This window comes from Hippopotamus amphibius, chromosome 10, assembly GCF_030028045.1.
Source record: "Hippopotamus amphibius kiboko isolate mHipAmp2 chromosome 10, mHipAmp2.hap2, whole genome shotgun sequence".
NCBI classification, from domain to species: domain Eukaryota; kingdom Metazoa; phylum Chordata; class Mammalia; order Artiodactyla; family Hippopotamidae; genus Hippopotamus; species Hippopotamus amphibius.
In genome coordinates this window covers 13,313,704-13,328,458 of record NC_080195.1, presented here as the reverse complement: position 1 = coordinate 13,328,458, position 14,755 = coordinate 13,313,704, and the positions used below count along the sequence as shown (strand labels likewise).

The window sequence follows — 14,755 nt, the reverse complement described above, 5'->3', positions numbered from 1 at the left end:
ATGATTATAAAGCACCCAGCATTGCACTTGATACCTATTAGATATTCAACAAATCGTAGCTTAAAAAACAAAGAAAGTTTTCCTTTCTCGAGCATTTGCTTGACACCTCTTTCATCTTGGCAATGCCTAGCCCAGGAAAGCAGCATTTCTCCAATACCTGTGTGGAAAGCAGTGCTATCCTGCCTCACTTGAACTACACAACATGAAGTACTGTAGCAAAAACAGCTATTTGCCTCTTCCTTACCCATTCTTTTTTCTTCCTTAGTAGTAGAATCCTCCACTTTTTACTAAGCCTAAGGGTGCCCAGAATAAGACTCTTTGTTTTTTCTCAATTGTTTTGACCAACAAAATATAAACAAAAATGTCATGTAGCGTCTGTCAGAAATTTCCTTAAAAGACAAGCAGCACATGACCTTTGCCACCATCTTTCCCTGCCTCCATCCCACTTTCTGGGATTAGGATATGACGGATGGCATCCCAGAGAACATCCTGAACGGGGAATACTCCAGAATACAGGATGGCGGAGCACTGAGCTAGGAAGAGCCTGGGTCCTTGAGGAGGATGGGGTCCCATGACAGCCCTGGACTGGGTACTCCAGACTTTTTTTATGCAAGGAAGAAAAAACCCTCTGTACTTGGACAAGTCATCATTATTTTGTGGGTTTTCTATAATTTTCAACTGAATCTAATCCTAACTAATGTAAGTATGGTATCTACAAACTGTTCGTGGGGTTAAACCAGTGGCTCTTAAGAACAATTCTGTCCCCAGAGGACACCTGGCAACATCCAGAGACATTTTTCGTTGACACAACTGTGGGAGTGCTGCTGGCATGCAGTGGACAGAGGCTAGAGATGCTGCTTATATTCTACAATTAACAGAACAATCCCCACAACAAAGGATTATCAAGCCCCACGTGTCAATTTTGCCAAGGCTGAGAAACCTTGGGTTATACACATCTCTCAGGAAGGTCAGGGATAAAATGCCCTTTGTTGTGTTCGCTTCGGCAGCACATATACTAAAACTGGAACGATACAGAGAAGATTAGCATGGCCCCTGCGCAAGGATGACACGCAAATTCGTGAAGTGTTCCATATTTTTCTTAGAGGACTGGGACGGGGAAGGTGGGGGGGGACTCGAGGGGTGGGAGAGTCAAGGAAGGGAGGGAATACGGGGATATGTGTATAAAAAAAGTTGATTGAACTTGGTGTACCCCCCAAAATAATAATTAAAAAAAAAAAAAAAAAGAATCCACCTGCCAATGCAGGGGACACAGGTTCGATCCCTGGGCTGGGAAGATCCCACATCCCTCAGAGGAACTAAGCCTGTGTGCCACAACTACTGAGGCCATGCACTGCAGCTACTGAAGCCCATGCACCTAGAGCCCATGCTCCGCAACAAGAGAAGCCACCGCAATGAGAAACTCGCACACTGCAACGAAGAGTGGCCCCTGCTCACCACAACTAGAGAAAGCTCGGGCACAGCAACGAAGACCCAATGCAGCCAAAAATAAAAATAAATCTGAAGGCCATATGTCATATACTAAAAAAAAAAAAAAAAAAAAAAATGCCCTTTGTTCATCACAGTAAACATGGGAGAAGAATGAGGCGTCCTGACTAGTCAATATTTTCCTCAACAGTTACCATATATCTCAAACAGTAATAAACAGTTTTCGATGAGTCAGAATACAATGAATTACTTGATACGACATCTAGCCAAGACTTCAGATTGGCAGGATATTACATTTAAAAGAGATTCTCGGTTATATTATATGATCACCTAGGAAGCTGATGCCCAAGATCCAGACCAGTTACATAAAAGTTCCGGGGGGTGAAGCCTCGGCATCTGTATCTTTCATGGAGGAGCAAATACATCTTATTAAAGTACTTTTCACAAATGCATTGAAGAATTACAGACCTCAGGCAGCCCTGGATACGCCAGATTCCTGGACCACAGTCTTTACAAGAAGTTCCGTCAGGACAAAACCTTTCACTGCTCCTTTGCTTAACATTTACTTCGGCTCCTGCTTTATCTTCAAAATAAAGGAACACACAGTCCTTTCTCTTGTATGGCTGTGACTGTCGAGTTTCATGAATAGATGCGTCTTTGCTCTGAACGTGGGTCTGCCTACCTTGACGGGACCATCAACCCACCAGCCACACCAGCAGTGGGAATCTATTCATCTGCCCTTTAACATCGTACATCAACACGACGCTCAGATCTCTGGCTCCTGTTTTGTTAGCAGAGTTGATCACTGCTCCTACTAGAAGACCCGGAAAACTCAAAACATTAAACCAGTCTAGCTCCCATATCCTCACCTTGACATCCTGGATGCTACAAAAGAAGAAAAAGGAAGTAGCCTCAAAGGGACAGCAGGATAGCAACCTGTAATTTTTTAAAGCCTGGCTGATTCTGCTACATGGGCAGGGTTAAAAACCATTACTTAGTATAATACCTGAAGGACGCATTTCCAGCTCTATAATCCCACTACGAAAGCATCTCATGCTGACTTAGAGAAAAAAACAAACTACTGCAGAACTACAAATAGCACCTTGAAGGGGTTTTTCTGTTGTTTATTTTTAATGCATTCCAGCCTAGCAGACGTGAATGACTATTTCCTTTAGAAAACATTCATCTAACTCCCAAATATGTACAAAATAAAAGTGGACGGTTTTACTTGGTCTAAATAAGACGCATTCCCTGCCTTAAGCAAGCTACCCCAAAATTTTACTGAGAGCAATCTGAAGAGGACCTGAAATGCTAACAGAGTCAGGGCGCAGAGGATTCTAAGTGTATCAGAAAAACAAAAGAATAGTTGAGACTATGACAGAAGAAAGCAGCTCCATTCATGCTACTCGGCTGATAGGCCTCATCGACGTGAGTTTTAGACAAAAGTCTGATAAAAAGCAATCCTGCCTATTGATATGAGTGAGCAGAGTGGACCCTTAAATAGAAGGCAATTTTTTTTATCAGATTAACAACAAGTAGCCAAGTAACAAAATAATTTAGGCATCATTTTGAGCAAAAAGATCAACCTCTGCTACCACAGAGTTGTTCCTGGCAGCCTCTTTCGTGCAAGAAGCAGGGAGTAAAAGTTAGTCCTCAAGTCTGTGCCTTAAATACAATGAACAGGGACAACCACCCCGAGGACGAAAGGTATAGCAGTGCCACATCAAAGAGAACACCTGAAATGCTACGGTACTGCAAAAGCCCAAGGGACTGTCTCGTAGTCATAGGTCCAGGGAAGATGCTCCAGGATAATGCAGTTTTACAGAAGATTACAGACAGCAGCTCTGGATGTGTGTATCTATCGTTGACAAAAATGCCTTTCACAGTCTTTTCTCCTAGGGTTCTTTGCCAAGCTTGTTGGGGGAACTATACATTCTTCAGGATTACGATCCCAGACCTGACGTTGCCAGGCACATTTGACCCTGAAGAAGTTTACACCCTTTGTTACAAGAGAATTTTGCGGCCCTTCTAGCGGAAGTTATCAATATACTTCCCAAGATTTACACAAGGAACTGAAAGCTTATAAAGGGATGGAGGTCAGAAGAATAGGTCATTACATCAACTTAATTAAATCTGAAAATGGATTCTTTGTGCTTCTAACAGACAAGCCCTTTAAGAGTTTGATTGTCTATCACCAAAGTAACTCCAAGTGTTCTCCCTGCTGAAATGTCTGACATTGTGGGCTCTTCCACTTTCTGTGGAATGACACTTTAAAAGGAGTCAAAGGAAGCCACAGTAAGGATGATCTTTGAGTAGATGTGACCTATAAGCTTCAGGTAACAAACATGGAATATTGGCTCTTGGGTTCTCTATTAGCTCAAGTGTCACAATTATGAAAAAGGAATTTCTAGATTCAGACATAAATAATCACAAATCTATAGCAAATAAGTACCACACAGCCTATTCAAGATTATGCATGGAAAGAGAAACATGATTAAACTCTCCAAAGACTATATTCCACAAGAATTAAATTGCTTGCCAACAAAGCCACACAATCAAACCCATCATTATACATTTGTGGGACCTAGATTAACATACAGCACAGTTTAAAAGAACACAGAGGCCTCCACAGTGTGTGCTTCCCAGAGGGTGTCTTATTATCATTAGAAAATGCAGCAGTGTAACTCACTTTAATGTTGACCCTGGTTCAGGGCAAGTCTAAAGCCCTGAAACAGTTCAAAGACCCAATTTCAGCCAATATTTTACTTTTCCATAGTGATTTACAGAAGTTACTTATCAGAAGCAAAACTGACAGACCAGAGCTTTCTTTCTTCATATGCATGCTTGTTTGGGGACACTAAAATAGAAGGGTAACTACAGAAACAGAAGCCTAGAAAATCCACACACTACACAATACTATACAATCATACTGTATATGCATATCCTGTATTTAAAAAATTAAAAATAAACACACACACTCACCCCTAAAATATCTCAAGTACGGTAAGGGAGACTGAACTCCCGTATAAATGAGATTCCCAGGGTATATTTCAAATGCGTTTTCTCAAAACAATTCATCAAGAACCCTTTATTCCCAAACCTGGGCCTCTGTATTTCCTAAGAAAAATGAAAATCAACACAAATAGTCTACACTGTAATTTTTAAAACACAGCATTTCCTTCCACTGCTTTTTCAAGGTAAGCATCTGAGCAGCTACGCAGTTCTAACAACTGAACAGCTTTCTAGCTACTGTACCCTAATTATTTGAAAAACATGACACTTCGAACAAAGAATTCCACTGCCAAGGAAGAAGCTGGATAAATTTTGTTGTTACTGATTAGCAAGTTTTACGCACTTCCTTATTTCTGCTTCCCTGACAACCACATTTTTTTTTAACCTAAAAAAAGGAGGATAATTAGTAGCATTGTCATGCTATAATTAAAGACCAAATACCTCAGTTGCTTCAGGAACTCAACATCAGAGTTGCTGTTAATAAGCTTGATGAACTCTTCATAGGAAGGAGCATAGGTGTAGGCTCTCTTGTGATGCTCATTCATCTGTTCTCTGTGCTCCAACTGGGCAAGCAACATCTGGTTAATGTAATCTGGATTACTAAGTAACTCCACTACTGGCTTTAAGACTGTGGGACAGAGAAGAAAGCACCACTGAATAGGGTATTTCTCCTTTAGAGGAATTGTTTTCATGTTATATAATTGAAACTGCAACTGGGAAACATTTTAAAACTACGCAAATGGGCCACATACACACACGCACACAGTACCCATATCTCTGGGTTTGCTACCAGCTATGGCTACAACCAAGTGGTCATTTTAACAAATGAGTTACATGTAAAAGAATAACGAAAGAAAGCCATTTGGAACCCAAGTTGTTAACAAAGCTATCAAAATTAAGTACATTCATTTTTTCCTTTGATTTCTTTTATAAGGCTCAATATGTTTTGTCTGCCAAAAGACAAACGTTAACATTCTCCCAACTGGTGAAACAGACCTCAGGGAGGAAGTTGTTAAAAAGTCAATGACACTATGACAGATTCATCCCACTAACTTTAGGTTAAAAAGTTCCTCTTTTCTCTGTGGTTGGTTAATGGGCACAGCTGGCTAATCCCAAGATAACAAATGAGATATTAAATCAATGCATATCAAACACAACATTATTTGAGATTCTGAGATGATATTTTCTTCTTATCCAGCTAAGAGATAGCTATCCTAGCTAAGCATTTCCCTGGATACACTTTTTTCTAAAAATCACATTATATTGTGGTACAGTTCCTTTTTTATTTATTCTAAGTTACATACAGGCACTATCAATGAATACTGCAGCAAAGGTATTTTAAGCAAATGCATACTAGAGTTTGAGTACAGATATTCTTTCATTAATGCATTTAATTGGCCTGGGTAACTCAAAAGCTATCCCAAGTGGATAATACACTGTGGAGGGCATAAAGACTGGTTATCTATTATAAACAACAGAGTGCGCTATGTATGTATTTAGCAATGTTATATAAAACATTTGTTTATCACTTAGGGCCAAGTGATGCCTTCTTTGAGTGACATTTAAACCTGATCTTTTGAAAATACTTTAATTCCCCTATGTCCCACGGTATACAGGGTCTGCACAGGTGTCATAAAAGTGTTATCACATTCACATGTAGCATATTAGTTTGCACAAGTATCGCATTAGTAATACCAATTACTTATAAAAGTCTACCTTTTGCTGTGAGAATTTCTGCGAGCATTATGCGTAAGCTGAGAGACTGGACATCCTTTGAGGGGAGGAGACAAAACACCAGAACCCGAGAACACGTTTGTAGAAACCTTACTTCATCATCTGAGTTCCTCAAGCATGTATGCAACACAAAAGGCCTCGGCTGTTCTTCATGTCTGAAAAAATAAATACATGAAGAGAGGGAAAAGGAAGGAAAGAAATTCCTAGAAACAATTTGGTTATGTACCATTAGGTAAAAAAAATATTTCAAATGGGCAACACATCAGTTTTAATAACTATGTCCACTCTTCGACTGCATTAACAGTCAATCATTTTCTCAACCACAGACTAATCTGGAAAAATGCAAATGCACGGTCTTTCAGGATTTCCAAACTTAAGTAGCATCAATGGTTATACATGACTCCCAGATCACAGCAACAATCCAGAAAGGGATGAGCATCTCTTTAACTAGATTATTTTTAAGTCTCCTAGCTCTCTTAGCTCTCTTCTTAAATGTGATCTACAGCTTCATTTAAAAAAAAAAATCTAACAAAGCATAAACCAGGGTCACCAGGTCCTGGCAGCATCCTTCCGTCAGTGTGGCTCAATCACTTGTTTACTGCAATTCCTAGTACTTACCTCTGGGTTCTCAGGCCTTGAGTGAACACAGGGACACTAACCTTCAATACATTTCACATGTGCAGAATTACTTAATCTTCCCACCTATATGGAGAAGTAGATATCATCATCACCACGTCACAGATGAGAGTAGTAAGGATCTGAATGATTACGGGAATAGTCCAAAGTCACAGAGGTAATGAATGGTAGAAATAACCCTCAAGTCCTGCTCTGTCTGACTCTCAGGTCCAGACTCTTTAACACTACACCATAATCAGAGACTGCTAACGTAAAAAGGAAAAAAAATTTCGGAGATAAAGAGGAAAAATATGTGAAGAAAAGCATTATTTTGCGCTTTGAACAGCATGCCTGTGCTTGACCAGCAAACAGAATGCACAGATTATAAAAAGGAGGCTGTGAAATTAAAGATGCTATTGATTTAGTAGCATAAAAACAATCATTTTTAGATTTTCCTGAAACATGCTGGAACAAGACAGATGGGGCAAAGGAAGAGGAAGCAGAGGCAAGAATTAAGTGTTATCTGGATTGGCTTAAAGCAGCCAACAAAATGTCGGCCTGGAAATAAATACAGGCTGACCGGAAAGCTGCCTCCACACAAGTGCCTAACAGTCAACCAGAGGATGTGTTGCTTTTATTAATGCAATTTATTATTCTCCTGCCTGATAGTGGCCAATTCAATTGGGTGTTTCCTGGCTGCCATAGTCATCTTGCAGCCAGTAGAAATCTGCACACCAACAGCGATTTCCAGAGTGAGGGCACAGTTCACCTGGGGCAGGCAATTTCGGAGATAACCATTGAACCTAGATGCGTTTCTGCCAGTCTCACTGTGTGATTTGTAGATGGTGATGCACGATCAGATATTAGATCCCCAGTATTCACCTCCAGGGCACCATCATGTATATGCAAAACACCAGTGACCTTCTAATATCCATCATCTTAGAGAAGAGGGGTAGATTTTTTCCCCTTTAATAAGAATCATCAACTAGAGCTTCTAGGCATAGCCTAGATAGCAGTAAAATAAATCTACCCTTGGCACGACAAGACTAGAAATCCAAAGAGAGGGAGCTGCTAAAATGGAATCAATTCTCTGTTCCTATTATTCTGATGCTTACTCATAATATCTTTATATTATCCACAAAAGCAGTCATTTCAGAAGCTGGTAAATAAATGTCTCAAAGAAAAATATATTCTCATGTTGAAATCAGATAATCATAAAACCATTAAATTTCTCTAACCACTTGCTCTTCTCCCAAACGTAAATTCATCAGTCTCCTAACTGAAATAAAACAATGATCTAAAATACTGTCCTCTAGGCACTTTCCTGGTAGTCTAGTGGTTAAGACTCCATGCTTCCAATACAGGGGGTGCAAGTTCAATCCCTGGTTGGAAAACTAAGATCCCACATGCCAAGAGGCCAAAAAAAAAAAATAATAATAATAATAAAATACTGTCCTGTATTGAACCATCATTAAAATACTTTAAAATGAGCTCCCACTGAATTCAAACAAGTCTTTGACAGTATCCACCAGGCAGATACCACAGCAAATTAGGTGCTGAGTGGGGTTCTGAACACCTAGAGAGGCTGAAGCTTTTGGGACTCCAGGGAGGTAACCCGAAAGTCCTGTTTCTCTGCTTTCCTTATAAGTTCACATACTCCCTTACTGGAAGTTACTTCTCTAAAAACAGTGGTTTTTCAAAAGGTGGTCTGTAGGCTCCTGTGTGTCCCCAGGACACTTTCGGGTGATCTGTGAAGTCAATCCCATATTCATAGTAACATAAAACTTCCATGTGTCTTTTTCACTCTCACAAGCTGTAGTGGAGTTTTCCAGAAGCTGCGTGATGTGTGGTGACATCATCACACTGATGTTAAGTGGAAAGTGTATTGTGTATTCTTACACTTAAAAACTGTCTTAGTTTAATATCTAAGATGGTAAATATTGACAGATCTGATGAGTGGCGACCTTGTAAATATTCAGCAACTGGCTCTCCAAAGGGGAAAAAAAGCTCTGATTTGCAGCATTTGCTAATTTCACAGTGTAAATACCCCTGCCATGGCCAGTTACCAACCAACAAAGTGACCATCACTGACCTCAGAGTTGGAGAGATGTGCACAGTCCACTCTTGTACCCAGCACAAGCTGGCCCCAGGACACCACAGCTCTAACCCCATAAACAACAGCTCTTTCAGGTCCTCGATAACTTTTTAAGAGTGTAGAAGGATTCTGAGACCACGAAATCTGAAAACCGCTGCTCTACAGTAATTTTTTCAAACCATGGGTTGTGACCCACAAGGAACACAATAAAATTTAGTCTCAAATGCCATTTTTTTAATGGTAAAGAACAACAACAAAAAATCAAAGTTATCACAGGTAATGAGCATTATTTGATGAAACTGGATCACAATATAAAGTGTATTCCCAGTTTTATTTTTAAAGTTTGCAAAAAACACTGGGGACAGCAAGCTGGAAAATAGGCATATGGTGGCCCTGTGGATTCTGGCCTCGTGAACCTGAGCTGCGTGGACATGGGGAGAGGATGACTCACAGGAAGAGGCTGCGCGACCGAGGACGGAGAGCGGTCGCTGCACAACCGCCCTCGGCAGCCAGGCCTGGGCACCCTCACAGGCAGGTTCTGATAGAGCCATAAGGCAGAGCTTCTTAAAAGAACGTGAGTCACCACCTGCCCGACGAGGATGCCTCTGCTTACTCATCCCCTTATGTATTCTGCAAATACTTTCTCTCGCCCCTGACAGTAGAGGCAGAGCAGTACCAGTGAGAAGAGGCCACTGGAACGGTAGGGAGTCCCACTCCTACTCCAAATGAGTCCGGATCCAAAAAGGCAGAAGGCTACTCGTTGCAAGAAGACTGCTTTTTCTGTCCAAGTTAGAGGTGCTATGAGTCATCATACTCTCTCATGAGAGAGTAAGACATACATTTAAGATGCTATCGACAGGGACTTCCCTGGTGGCACAGTGGTCAAGAATCTGCCTGCTAATGCAGGGCACACGGGGTCAATCCCTGGTCCAGGAAGACCCCACATGCCATGGAGCCACTAAGCCCGTGTACCACAACTACTGAAGCCCATGTGCCTAAGGCTCGTGCTCTGCAACAAGAGAAGCCACAGCACTGAGAAGGCTGCGCATGGCACCAAAGAACCAAAGCAGCCAATAAATAAATAAATAATTTTTGTAAAAAAGATCCTATCAGCAAACCTAAGGGAGTAAGAATTTGTTATGAGCACAGAAAGGCCTTGTTGAAGTCTTCTTCCAAAGGCAGAGTCACCTCACAGGCACAAACCTTTCCCATGTAACAGAACACAAGGCTAACAAGCCTAAATATTAGCAATTTTCACACTGAAACACCTTCTCTAATTACAACCCACATGCTCCAACACTGAGTTCCTTTTAAAAATCAATTTTCAGGATACTGTGATGCAACAGAGCTCTTAACACAGGACTCAAAAACAAAACAAAAAACAAACAAAAAAAACAAAAACATGAACTTTATTTAAGCTTTCCTGAAAACTGAAAACTCACTGACACTCTTCAAAGTGTAAAACACTGTATTTAAATGTTCTGTTTCTAGGTACCCTTAACACTATCTAAATAAATTCATGATAGTGCTGGCTCTGTAAAATTCATTTCACTGTTTCAGTTATTTATAAAATCAAACAAGTCTATATAAAGTGGTTTTCTATTAAAAAATTTTTTTAAATTTACCCTTTCAGAAGATTATAATTATCCCCCCCAATTTGTCTACATTTCCAGCCAAGTGCCAGCAAGAGGATGAATACGCTAGAGTTTTGTCTTGACTTCGATCCCTTTCTCAATAAGGAAAATATTTTAATATGAATAAAGGTGAGTGGGGAGGTTCTTCCCATTATAACAGTTACCTGGCATTCGCCGCCTTCAGGTCACAGAAGTGAGTGAGTAAAGCTCTCACAACATCATTGCAGACGACTTTGACCATGTCCACATGGCTCAGCCTGTGGCGCAGCTGTCTGGCAACTTCCCAGAAGTCCTCAGAGAGCAGGTGGTAGAGCTGTCCCTCGTCTCTGCTGAGGCTTCCGTACCAGGACAGGACGTAGTCCCTGTAACTGTAGTCGAACACTACCAGGAAGAGACAGAGCAACGCATCAAACTTAGGTGAAAGCAGCAGACACCAAGACAGCTTTTCTACTGGAAGCTGGCCACCTGCTATTCAATAGTCACTGTTTAAAACATACAGAGAGTAGAAAACAAAACAAGGGAAGACATACTCTTTTCTGAAACCTTTCAAAATGAGAGATTCTCATCTAACTAGAACTTTGGGGGTGTGGTGACCATAGGTACTGGATTTTCTTAGCTGGCCCAATCTTTAAATATTCTATCTTGGTACCAAAATCTCTGAACTTTTTTTTTTAATTTTAAATTGGCTCTAGACGGTACAAACAGGAACAACGGGTGGAAATCACAAGGAAGTTGTTTTTTCTGTTCAACATAAGGAGAAACCAAATAAAAACATTAAAGCTATTTGAGAGGTTGCCATATTAGATGACATGGAAAAAATTACTTCCTAAGACAGTGAGCTGGATTACACAACCTCTAGGCATTCATATCCTTTTATCCTCCCTCTGGGCATCCCACTGCCAGGCAACAAAAGTGTGATGACACACACCTTGCCAACAAAACACTGTTCATTTGTGCACGTGCGAGTCTTTCTCTCTTACTCTTTTATTAAACTAAAAGTCTTCATACCACAGAATTTTTAGCTCGTGGCAAATAAATCTGCAAACCAAAACTTTGGAAAATAGAAGCAATTTTTCCTTTCATTAAAATTTAATTTCAGATTAAAGCAGGAAATTAAGAGCAATTATAAGAGATTTACTATCTAAAAATAAGATTTTTTCACCATGCTAAAGGATTTATGTGAAGGGCATATTCACCTACATAATGTCTCATTACATTTGTTAACCACATTGCATATTCTACTCATTACAGCTCTAAAATACTCCTCTGATAATACATTTTGGTGAGAAGTGGATAAAAATGAATACTGGCAAAAATCTGTACTCAGTAATAGAGATGTGTGTTAACCACAGGTACATCTTCTATCAATAGCTCATCAGCACCCCTCTTCAATCTAAGTATCATAAAAATATAACAAATATAAAAAGTACAAAAACAAAGCCATGATTCTAAGTATGTATTCCATAACTACATACACTCACTTAACACAAGTACACATATTAATAAAATATGTTTAAATATACCTTTTAGGTCAATTCAAGAAGACAGAAATTCATGATCATGAAATCGTTTTACGGTCTTCATTAAGAAATAAGCATAGGTAATGTACCAAATCAGAATGAGAAATGAAAGAACACTCATTCTCACTGCCAAGCAAAGAGCGTCTCTTCTAACGGCATAACAGCCAACAAAAATTCAGATGTTATTATCACTCAAATATATATATTCTCTAGGACGGCTCTCAAAGAAATCAGCAGGTAAGAAGGAATCGCTGAAGATTAGAGAGAATGGAATAACATGATTAGAACTTCAGTTTAGTTAGATTAGTCTGAAAAGAGGATTTAGGGTAACAAAGTAGAGAAATACTAGAGGTGAGGAGACTGGTTAAAAAGCTACCATTTAGTCTAGAAAATGTGATGTTAGGTAAATTTCTATCTATAAACGCTCAGAATAAGGAATGACTTAACCTAAGTAAACAGTATGAGAGAGAAGCTCCAAGAGCCACTTTCCATCTCTGCCTTCCCCTCAGGGTAACTCAAGGTGCAATCTTCCATGCCCAGGAGGTAGAGCCCCACAGGTCATGTCCATGACCTGAGTGTCTTTGGAATAAAGAAATGGTCCTCGTTCAACGAGGAACTGCCTTAATGATAATAAGAACAACAATTTCATTGATTATATAGATGGCCATTTACGGTTTCAAAGTTTTAAAAAATGCAATTAATAATTACTCTCTACGTGCAGAAGGAAAGTCATCTTCTGAGAAGATTTGGGGTTATTAGTTTATGTCACTGATTGATCGATTCATTCATTCAACAAAATGGACACACATCTCGTACCGCTGGGTGCAGAGTCATGCTCTTTGAGGCTCCAGCTCTGTGTCAGTATCTAAACCTCGGACAGTCTAAGTTGTACTGAGCAAAAAGCCGGTGCTCGATAATTACTGAATTAAATTCTCTGGCCCACGTTAGTGAGATAATTCAGGGTACCCTAGTGAAAATTAGGCTATAGATCTAGTGAGATTTAAGAGTAAGTCAAAAAGATTTTTAAAAGTCTATCTTCTGTCAGTTTTCCAGGAAATGTAACTTCGGAAGAAAACCTGTTAAGGGTGTCTGGTATAGAGGGTAGCTGCCAGTTCCCTCCTAACTTCATATTTAACACCACGCATTTTCATCTGAAAAACTTCAGACTTTTTTTTCTGTACATGTAACTGAAATTTTCCATTTTTAGAAATTTGATTTATCAATTTATTGTCTGTTTTTAGAAATTTAGAATCTTTTTTTTTTTTTTTTTTTTGTCACACGGGCTTAGTTGCTCCATGGCATGTGGGATCTTCCTGGAGCTGGGATCGAACCCGTGACCTCTGCATTGGCAGGCGGATTCTTAACCACTGCGCCACCTAGGAAGCCCCCTAGAATCTTTTTAAACTTTAATTTGGTCAAAATATATTCTCTTTTAAACTTTAATATTTGTAATTATACTCACTTGTCCCCATTTCTAGACATATAATACTGTACCTGCCACAATCCCCTTCTCAACCATCTTTAAGACAAGTTTCACATGAATGTCTTTCATTCTTTTATAAGGTTGACCGAGATCCCTTAATTTGGTTAACTGGTTCATCCGTGAGCAAGCCTGAGTATACTTATCCCCAGCACACCTTCTCGAGGTTATATCTAAAAGAAAAAAACGTTTCCTGATACCTATTTTAGGTAACAGAGAACAGATCCTTGCTCCGTATCGTGGAACTAGCTCCACTTAGCTGCCTAGTTTCATGTGACCTGCAAAATCCTACTTAAACAGATGGGATGTAAACATTGATTAACTAAAACATGGATGTATTTATTAGGTCTTCAAGTAAAAATTCATGAAGAAAAAATTCAAATGCGACACACAGTCAAGGAGGATAGATAAATTCGCTAGAAATTACTATTTTCCTCTTAGAATATAATGAATTGCTTCCCATGGTAATTATATACCCTCACTTACTCCTTACCTTCTTTCAGAGCTTTGTCCATATTATGAGAAATGACTACCCTTCTAGACTGAACTGACTCATGTGCGTTTCCATACACAGGACTCTGAAATGTAAGAAGAAGGAAAAAGATGTAGATTACTGAATGAATAAATCATATATAAAAATAAAACCAAAGGAATGAAAAACCATTTAAACAGGCATTAGAATATTGCTTAACAGATTATAAAGTTCTTCTGGAAAAGTAAACAAATGCTTAAGGTTAAGAAATTTTTGAAAAAGAAAAATTATGGAAGCATTTTCCCTACCAGATATCAAAACAGCATGATGTCAGTGCAGGAATAAACAAATCAACAGAATGGTAGAAAGTACGAAAACATCTATATATAGACACATATACATATGAGAATTAAGAACATAATGAGAAAGAATTTGAAATCTGTGAGGAAAACAGAGACTATTCAATAAGTGGTGTTGGGATAATTTGATATTCATGTGGGAAAAAAGATGAGAATCTTATCCCACACTTCATATATAAATAACTCCAAACTGATTAAAGAGCTAAATATTTTTGTAACTGAAAAAGTATGTAAAGGAAACGAGGGAAACACCGTGTTTAATCCTGGGATGGAGAAGGCCTTCTCTAAAATAAGACACAAAATCTAATGGTTACAAGAGGGGGAAAAAAAACCTGACAAATATGACTACATAAAATAGAAAATTCCTGTTTGACAAAAGACAACTATA

General features: G+C 39.3%; 1 protein-coding gene and 1 non-coding gene across 11 annotated transcripts in view; one reads left to right on the top strand and one right to left on the bottom strand.

The window, feature by feature from the left end:
* The window catches only part of SNX25 (sorting nexin 25), a 115,809-nt gene that overhangs the window by 75,971 nt on the left and 25,083 nt on the right, over window positions 1-14,755 (bottom strand). For all 10 annotated transcript variants that reach the window (XR_009047733.1, XR_009047731.1, XR_009047732.1 and 7 more), the window contains exons 2-5: window positions 14,030-14,114; window positions 10,701-10,917; window positions 6,175-6,347; window positions 4,900-5,086 (exon numbers count right to left, since the gene is read on the bottom strand). Coding sequence is in view for 7 of the 10 variants with exons in the window: in XM_057697102.1 (XP_057553085.1) it covers window positions 4,900-5,086; window positions 6,175-6,347; window positions 10,701-10,917; window positions 14,030-14,114 (662 nt within the window). In the remaining 3 variants the exon portion in view is untranslated. The remainder of the gene's footprint in view (window positions 1-4,899; window positions 5,087-6,174; window positions 6,348-10,700; window positions 10,918-14,029; window positions 14,115-14,755) is intronic.
* LOC130830682 (U6 spliceosomal RNA) lies at window positions 992-1,098 on the top strand. Its single transcript, XR_009047850.1, has one exon. It is a non-coding gene; the product is annotated as a U6 spliceosomal RNA (small nuclear RNA).